The sequence below is a fragment of the Dermacentor albipictus genome, chromosome 5 (genome assembly GCF_038994185.2).
Source record: "Dermacentor albipictus isolate Rhodes 1998 colony chromosome 5, USDA_Dalb.pri_finalv2, whole genome shotgun sequence".
Classification (NCBI taxonomy): domain Eukaryota; kingdom Metazoa; phylum Arthropoda; class Arachnida; order Ixodida; family Ixodidae; genus Dermacentor; species Dermacentor albipictus.
Genome location: NC_091825.1, coordinates 74341703 through 74351358, shown reverse-complemented (window position 1 = coordinate 74351358; position 9656 = coordinate 74341703). Strand labels below are relative to the sequence as shown.

Here is a 9656-nt window from a genome sequence, read left to right as displayed (position 1 = left end):
TTTTTTAAGCGGGGGGAAGTGACAAGTACACATTGTCAGTCTCCGGTTAGCCTTCTCAGTGGATGAGAAATTTAAAACGTTATTACTCGGCGCAGGACGTGCCTGCGTGTGTCGGAAGTTACTCGAATGGTATCTTTGTTTTTTTACGTAGCCTGATGTGACATAACTTGTGTAATCTGATTTTATGGGAGACGCCAATTGTGTAGTACTTTCTGGAAGACAAGGCCACACCAGCAGTTCCGCTGGTACCTGTCACTAGTCATGTATAAATGTTAACGCGGTAGAGCCGCACATTAAATTTCTACGATCGCTGAGTTTGCTCGCCCCTATCATTGTGCTTCGACTGTCACTTGCTTTTAGAGGCGCAAATTCGCTTACTCAAAAGTTATTCTCGAGATTCACAATTTTGCTATTGTGTCCTTCAATGTCAATACAATGCGACAATCTATATATATATACATATATATATACATACATATATATATATATATATATATATATATATATATATATATATATATATATACACATACAACTATGTATACATATATATATATATATATATATATATATATATATATATATATATATATATATATATATATATATATATATATATATATATATATATATATATATATATATATATACGCGCCCCAGGCAAACTTTGCGGTGTTAGAAAGTGATCCCAATAAATCTACACCAAGGGTCATTGGTGCATGAGAGCACTATGGCTGTACTACATGCCCAACACACGACTTGTCTCGGGGATGGGAGAGCCATATGTTGCAGCATTGCTTCGATGCTAGTCACTTTACCATCGGCTTTCATCGTGATATGCGTTGTGGCGTTTCTTCTTTACAAGTTCGAGGATTGCTGTAGGAGTGGTTTTGCAATACGTTGTGGTTGCGAGTGATTTTACAGCGAAGTTGTACACCCCTACCACCCAAAGAAATTTTCGTGTCGTTGTGCTAAGCAAAAAACTCCCCATAGGTGAACCGATCCTGGAGATAGTGCAATCATGGGCCTACCCGCGGTGGAGGTGAAGCCGGCGTTAAGCACTCCCCATAAGTCCGCCTATCCCGAATATAGTGCAATGCCGGACCGACCAGCGGCGGAGGTACCGTTCGCCATTAAGGAGCCCACACAGACAGTTTTGCTGGTCATCCTTCTTCACAGAGTGGAAGGGAACTGATATTTTTTTCGTGACAGTAGATTAGCACAGTGTATTCGTAATGGTAACAGCACGAACAAGACGTCGACGGAACGAAAGGACACAAGACGAGCCCTCACTCACAACTACCATGAGTCAGCGCTTGTCGTGTGTCCTTTCATTCCGTTGTAGTTTTTTTAGAGCTGTTACCATTATGACTGCATACGAACTCGCCCAACTTTCTACTTTAGCACAGTGTACTTCGAGAGCTGCTGCCGCTTCCTCCGAATGCGTGAGGTTTTACACTTTTCCGTGAAATCGTGGAGGTTGAGGTGGGTTCCGTTTTCTTGAAGTGAAATCATGAGTTCCAGAAGGGAAATATCTAGGAAACGTTTTCTTTTAGATATTCCACTGCTTTGCGAATGATGAGACATTTGCAGAAAAAAAAGTTAATGTGGCCTCTAATACGAGTCGCCGCTTGTCGTTGTGGCGCTCTCCGGTACTGTATATGCGATGGGAGCGACTGTCCCCTGGAGGTTGTGGCCGTGGCACACTAGGGAAGCGATAGGGTGTGACGACAAATTTAGGTTGGCGCTGCCTAGCTTATCGAAGAGCAAGAGCCGCATGGGCAAACTGGTGTGGTTAACAATACCTGTATGGTGTCAGAGAAGGGTGCCTACGGACATTGCAAATTCCCGTGTACCGCGCTAGGTTCACAAATACGACAAATAGAGTGACCTGAACTGTGCTCACTGTCAATAATTATCCTGCTAGTGAGGACCATTAGGGCCTAAGGTTGCCTGGTGGATGATGCATTTGGACGTGAAAATAGGTGTGAAGGTGTCAGCGGTACCCTTTGGAATTCATGGGCCTCTTTGATTTGAATTGCTTGAGAGCATTTCACCAACGAAGACGGGCGCTCAAGGTGTGATCAACGTCCATTACCGAATGTGCTTGCTCACTGACTCCCATCCCTTCATGCCAAGATATCCATTCCAAAACTACCCGTAGGTTAGGATGTCAGGGCGTGAGTGTTTCGACAAGTGTGGTGGTGAAAAGAAAGGGGATCACTGAGCTCGTCTTTCGTTGTCGGATCGAATAATATTTCTGTTGGCAGCGTCTGCAGGCTGGAACACGGTAATGTGCAGTGGCTTGTGTTTCAGCTCCACGACTGCTGGCACCTTTACGAATGAATTCGTGAACAAATAGGAGTAATTTATTACCGCAGTAAGCGCGAGTTCCGGTGGGTTGACAGCGTCCCCGTAGCACGTGGTGTGCAGCGACACACGGGGTGTGGGCGTGCCGGTGCCGTGGTGACTACCGGCGTTCAGGTGTCAGAGTACCGGAAGTACGTCTACCAACGGAATGGAGTCCCACGTTGGATGCGTTGACGAAATAGACGGACGGATGCCGTAAATTTGAAATATAACTTCCCATATCGATTCTGTGCTGCCGTACATGTCCGCTTGGCTAAGAAGAACTTCAAAATTATTTGCGCTGAAGAGTATGGCTCGCGACGCAATGAGAGCCGTATCGGTTATTTTTCTTCAGTACAGATAATTTTTGCAGAGGTAGCGCAACTACAATGTACGCCAGTTAAGTCGAAAACCGGTGTAAAACCACCTGTAGCCTGATGACTACAACACTACTTAGCCTGTGTTTTCGCATTACAGACTTGAGCTCACTTGAATTTTCGAAGTAAAAATTCATGACGCTAACTACGAATGAAACTGCTTCGTTGTACTACACAAAAGCACAAATATACCGAACAATAATTATTAACGAAATCGTTGGGGCTATTTAACACCTGTAACAGACTGAGCAACTGACAACAGACATGGCGTGGTGTATGGCGGAGTCTAAATATTTGTCTCTTTTGTGTATGTGAGGAGCGTTTCTATTTCATGTTTCTTGCCGTGCTGCTTTCCATTGTTATCCGGTGTTGTTGCACACTGTAAAAAAAGGTACACATTAGGACTCGTTATTGAACAGTTCAAACGTCTTGGAATTATACGCACCTGAACTTTTTCTTCAGGACATGGAGTTATCAGTTTTCTCCAAAACGCGACAGCCCGATCACAACAAAGATGACGTTGCCATTTTGTGTTCTTCATTTCACCTAAATCAAAAGTAAATTTTGAAAATATTAGGTACTAGAATAACGCCTTGAAGAATTTTAGATACGGTAACTAAGTATTTGAACGAGCAGTTTAGCAAAGAATCTTCAACATACTTGGTAGGAAACCATGCACAATATTAGGCAAGCCTCAGAGAAGTATAAGCATGCAGTGGATCGACAGCTTGTGTTAAGTTTATTACATGTTGTCTTGTCTACAGAAGCACCCGACTTTAAACAGAAATATTAAAGAAGAAGCCTGCAGGCATATAACTACAATAAAAATGAAATAAAATTCACTAACATTTGGAGTGCTCTGCAATGCATACAATTTCTCTGATCATGTAAAGCGAAAACATACAAAACATGCGTCTCTAAAAGGTACATTCTACTAGAAAAAAATGTACTTCATAGGGAATGTGCGTTTCACCGCAAAATGGCGAGACTAGCTCCCGACTTAAGTTGTGGAAAAGCTGTAGAAAAGTGAAGTTAGGAAGTGAAGGAAGTTTCCTTCCCTTCTCAACTTCACTTTTCTACAGCTCCTTCTGATCTATTTAGCGCAAGCACAAAATAACAGTGCGTCATCTCCAACAACAAATCGTCGTGAAACCTGCGCGAATAAAAAAAAAAGCGCTCGACTAGCTAGTCTAGTCGGTCTGTTTTTCTTCTTCTTTTTTTCCCCAACACGCTCGTCTGGTTGATAAGTGCGGTTCCTCTTTCCTCGTTAAAGTTTTAATAGCGCTCCTACCTTAGACACTGCTCACTCGTTCAGGCAGCAATTTCCGCTAATGTTGGTTAGCTCGATCAAAACGAAATGCAACACTAAAGTGAACGATAGTTGAAGATTCCCATTTCCCATTTGTTGTACTGGTTTTTGTTGTTTCCCGGTCATCCACCTAGCTCTTCTGTAAACAAGCTCTGCAGCATCAAGCTGTAGAATTTTCAAAACTTTTGCATTTTTAGTTACATATAAGCTGTTTGTTTGCTAAAGTAGTACGAATTACAATACCACTGTATTGAGTAGTTAAGAAAAAAATGTAATTTATAAATGATGAGTATGATTTACCTGTAACAGCACTCACAGCAACACCAATTATAACCGTTGCAAATATAGCAAAAAAGCTAGTCCACAGATACGACATGCGAAACAGAACAAATGGTTCTTCGAGGCTGCAAAACAAAAAAAAAATGTAGTGATGCAGGAGCTCCCGCACCTGCCAGTGTCAAAATATAAATCTGGAATACGCATTGACAAACCACGAAAACATTCCTGGTGCTATGAGCTTGATCTCAAAACGACGTAACCTACCTGCAAATAATATTAAGTTAAAAATCAAAAGGATATGCTGCATAATGATCATGCAATTTCATGAAACTCTGTTTTCTTTCTCTTTTTTTAACTAACACAGTGTATCGCGAAATAAATATCCGTAGGTTGCATCACTTCCATTACTTTTTTTTATTACTTCCATAGAATTCATTACTTTCGCACACTGCGCGCTTGAGATGTGCTGTGGTGCCCAACACATATTTCTTTGTTTTACAGTACAAATGCGCAGACAAGTATACATTAAAGTAGGCAGGGCAAAAAAGGAAGATCCGCTGAATGACGAGGAGAAATATTGCGAAGTTAGAAATATGCAATATTTACTTTAAAACACACGGCACCACTAAGGCATGTAAGAGCCGCCAACTTACTCTGTGTGCGTGTCCACAAATGTAGCATTTATGGCTGAAACAATGCTGCTTTCATTTCCTGGGCAGCTGTCGAGCGATGCTTCCATTCTGGGAGGCCTTCGTCCACTTCGAATGATTGTCGTTATGTGGCAAAGTTGGTAGATGACCATTGAAAGCGTTGCCACGCCAGCACCCTGCATGAGCAAAGTTTTGCCATACAAATGTAGCAGCAAGGCACAGAAATCAAGGAAAACCTAGCACACAGTCACTGTTTTGTCAAAAGAATTCTTCGCCATAAATATGACATCTTGAACGAAATGGTTGATGCATTGTTTGTTGCCAAGCTGACGATCAGTTTAAGGTATCTGTCTTATTTTGACCCCCTTCGTCTGCACTGGACAGATGAAAGGTTTTTGCCTTGTATAATGACGTTGCTTGGTTAAAAGCACCTTGACCATAATCCCACAAAGGGTCTTTATAAGGGACGCTGATACCAATCTTCAAAGTTTTGAAGTGACGATGTCATGTGGCGTGCTGCTGTTAATAACGCGCACCCTCACCTTCACAAAGCCGACAACACACGAATGACTTCGCCAAAAGAAACATAAAACTGTCACTACGAGCACGCAGTTTTGCATTTATGTTTAAAATTAAGTTTTCAGGTTTATCCATGAATGTAAAAGCTGCCGTTCTATCAATCGCCTCCTTTTCATTCTCTCCAATATTCTAACCGTCTCATGCCTATGTCGATTGCTGACCAGTTTTTAAGTGCGTAGAATTTGTTCGCCTAGCTTGAGCCAAAGCCAATCCCGAGGCCGCTCAAAATCGCAGAGTTCCTCACCGATGGGCGCACGCCCCCATGCGCCCCCTCTCTCGCAGCTACTGGCTCGGTGCCTCGTTGCTTCTCTCGTCGGCACCGTCGCATGCGACAGTAATAAACACGGCTCGGGTGCTCTTGTTGGGCTATGTGGCGCGTGGGCCTGTGCTTGCAGGTACAACAATGAGCCCTCAAAACTACCACACAGAAGAGGAACTTAAGGTCGCAAAGGCCATTAAGAGATCGCAGTGGTTTTCGGTGCGTAGCGAAGCAGTGAGGGCGGAGAGTCAGGAGGCGAAGCGACGGGCCGACAAGATTGGGGATACCGTGGTGCGCGAGCAATGAGATCAGGCGCCGCCGTATAGCAGATCGTGAAGGACAGGAACTGACGAGTGGCCGAAAAACACACGTCAAGCAGATGGGAACCGAACAGGCCATTCAGACCAGGGGGAACTGATTGGAGTAGCACGGCACTTGCTCAGAGCAGACGCGTAATTTCAAAAGCACTTCGTGGAAACCAAACTTAGTGCGGCCAGTCGTGGTTGTGGTCACACGTGGTTCCAACAGCACGTCATCTGGGTGCCGCAGCCCACGCTTGTGACGTTCCTCGAGCGAGCGTTTCACTGTGACCACATGAGCTCGTCTGGGCTGTGTGCCCTGTTCTCGGGTTTCCTTAGAAGGGGCGCGTTCGCGCACATCTCACGAAGCGACGGACTCACACCATGAAAGGCCCTCGTAACTGCTGCCTCTCAGCGGTATCACCCAGTGCCAGGTGTCGCTCTGGTACAGTTCATGCTAATGAAACTTCTCATGCAGGGTGGCCAGTCTGAAATTGTCGGCCAGATCGTCAATTTTCCGCTCGACGTAGAGGAGGTTGTGTGCTCGCCTCCCCGCAATGTGGCAGCCCCTCCTATGGTGCCAACAACAGCAGTAATGACAGTAGGTGAAGGAAAAGAAGGCGGAAGCAAGAGCGGAAGGTAGTGAAGGCAGCGCAGAGCTCTCCGGCAGGGCCGAATAGATGCAGCAGAAAACAAAGTGGCTCCAAAACACTTATGTGGTTCCAAAACACATATGAGGTCATTTTTTCACACGCGATTCGCCCATGTAATCTTGCAGACGAGTGTAGCGCCTGACAAAGGCTATGACATCGTGTGTTGCGCTTGCCTGTTTGAAGTGTAGTCAATCAGCGCAGACTGCGCGCCATCTTCCGTTCATCTGTGCGTCATCTGTTGTCTGTGGTCATCTGTGCGTCAGGTCCTGACTTCGCACCTACTGTATGTGCTTATGCCTTTTCCTGAAGCTGTACGTCAACGTATGATTTCTCTTTCAGCAACAAATCTAGTCGAACTGCAAACCACGATAGCGCAGCGCAAGAAAACAGCTAGTCTCCTTTTATGCATACATTCAAGCGCCTACAACATCTATGAGATCACCTTATCTTTTTGTACATCCATTCGCCGTCATCTTTGATACACGGCAACGCGAGCACTTAACTGCCGCTCCTGCTGCCGCCACTCTCTATCGCAGCTATATCAGCGCCGACAGTCACGAAAAAATTGTGCAAGCATTTGCAAGGCCAGCTGGTTGTCTCAATGGTAATATAAAACCAGCTCAGTTGCACAGCTCCTCCGGAAAACCTTTCCAATAGCGGCACTGCAGTCACGACTTTCTTGACAGGCAGATGTCGTCCGCTACGCAGAGAGTTAGCGTTGCCGTTTCGCAGCCGGTGCATTGTTTTTTTCAGTCTGGTGCAGATGCACATTGGCACATTTCCTCTAGAATATACTGACCCCTTTACAAAGCCAGGTTTCAACAACGGACGCGGCCGACGACTGCGAGCGGCTTAGGCTAATCGCACGAGGCGCAACTGAACGCAGACTGAACGCACGTTTCGAACAACTATCTCCGTTTGCGCCCCTGGGTGCTCTCTGACGCTATATGCGTGCCAGGAAATTACGATATGGTCAATGCTTCCAAACGCCAATGATGTTAGAGCTTGATGTGCTTGCACGCATATAAATAAATATTCATCATATCTTCCTCTTATTGTAGTTGCATTCGATACTATGTATTGTAGACTTGGCGGGAAAACTTTAGTTTTAGTGATAGCCTTCGCAGAACGTGACGGATGATGAGGCAGGACGCTTGTGTATGGCCGGATACGTGACCAAGTGAACTCACGAAAGCTCCACCGTATTAAAAGATTCATCTGGCTCGGCTCACCGTTTGCCGCTCAACGTATGGTGCTGGACAAGTCTATTAAAGTTATATCAAGCCAAATTTTACAGCCAAGTTTTTTAGGCTGCCTTGATTAAAAGGTTTGTTCAGCTCAGCTTCACGTTAATGCTGCTCAGTTATTGCACTGGACCACTCCATTCAAGTTGTGTCAGGCTGCATTTTACGGCCAAGTTGTTAGAGGGCCTTGCAGTGCTCGAAAACATGTTACGTGTGGCGGTGTTGAAATATTTATTCAAATTCATCTTCTGTCATTTCTGAGAACACCATTCACTTGCAGGAAAAAATAATAAATGCGATGGCGTAAGGAAAAAGTACCGGGGGTATTTGCGCGGGGAGGAACCAGTACTGGGGGTATCTGCGCCTCATGAAGGAACCAGAAAAGCGACGGAAATATTGCCTTGTGGTGTCGCTCGTGTCCTTTGGGGCGCATACACGCCTTGTGTATACATGGCTAGTGAATATTTGATTACATTTCGAAAAGGCATGGTGTGTGATTAACAGTAATCTGAGAGAAATATATATCAACAACCGAGCCTGAATTTGGATGAGATGAGGGACATGTTAAGGCTGCCGAGCAGAGAAATCGTAACGTCTGCAGGCTGATTAGAGGGTAAATTATCAACACTAGTTTTCTACCTTTTGAAAGACGCTAAACGTATTACACGCTCACAAATCTTCCCACTGTCTTGATGAGGTTACAGGCGCCAGAAATATATATATATATATATATATATATATATATATATATACATGGATATATATATATACATGTATATATATATATATATATATATATATATATATATATATATATATATATATATATATATATTGACACGTGGACTTGTTTGTCATTATCGGGAGACACGTTTCACCATCTAACAAATGTTATCGCACAGCGCAGGACGCGCCTGCATGTATGAGACGTTTCTAGAATGTTATCGATGCTTTCATCCGCTGTCTCTGACCGAACCCATGCAATCTGATTGCATGTGTACGCGACGCGAATAATGTAGAACTTTGTCGAAGGCATGCGGGTCCCAGCGATTACCCTGGAACATTCGCCGATTGATGTATAAAAGCCGACGCGCCAGTCCCGTTGGTCAGAGTTTCGATGATCGATGCTGGGTTCGCCGCTGTCGCCGTTCTTTGAGGGTAGCTTGTTTTTGAGGGCACCGGTTCACCGAATAAAACGCTGGTTTTGTCTTGCCCAGTGCGGCTGCTTTCTTCACTGTCGCTACCACGTGACAATACATATATATATATATATATATATATATATATATATATATATATATATATATATATATATATATATATATATATATATATATTTGGAAAAGTAAGAAGAAAAAAAATAGCTCATGCAAGGTTTCTATCTAGTTCAAAGCACACATTTAGAACCACTCATGAAGCTTACTTTACGTTTTACAGGAAGTGGAGCGCGTTTCAGATTTCGCTTTTTAAATAAGGATAGGATAGGAATAAACTTTATTTGTCCAACGGTTGTTGATGTTGGTGCCCGGGGCTAGGCTGCCAGGGGTCCATCGCCCGAGGAAAATCTTTCGAGATCCTCGGCAACGGCCCTGGCCCGCTGGACGGCCCACTCCTGGTCTTCGGGTGCCTCGCTGAGGAGGGCGGCTTGCCATCTCTCA

At 44.2% G+C, this 9656-nt stretch overlaps 1 protein-coding gene across 1 annotated transcript in view; it reads right to left on the bottom strand.

Annotated features, from left to right (window-relative positions):
• Positions 1–2839: 2839 nt before the first annotated feature.
• Positions 2840–9656, bottom strand: part of LOC135899745 (sodium-dependent multivitamin transporter-like) — a 70304-nt gene continuing 63487 nt past the window's right edge. Inside the window, exons 12-15 of the mRNA XM_070539645.1 lie at positions 4968–5140; positions 4336–4439; positions 3172–3272; positions 2840–3105 (exon numbers count right to left, since the gene is read on the bottom strand). Of these exons, the coding sequence (XP_070395746.1) occupies positions 3013–3105; positions 3172–3272; positions 4336–4439; positions 4968–5140 (471 nt within the window). The 3' untranslated portion in view covers positions 2840–3012. The remainder of the gene's footprint in view (positions 3106–3171; positions 3273–4335; positions 4440–4967; positions 5141–9656) is intronic.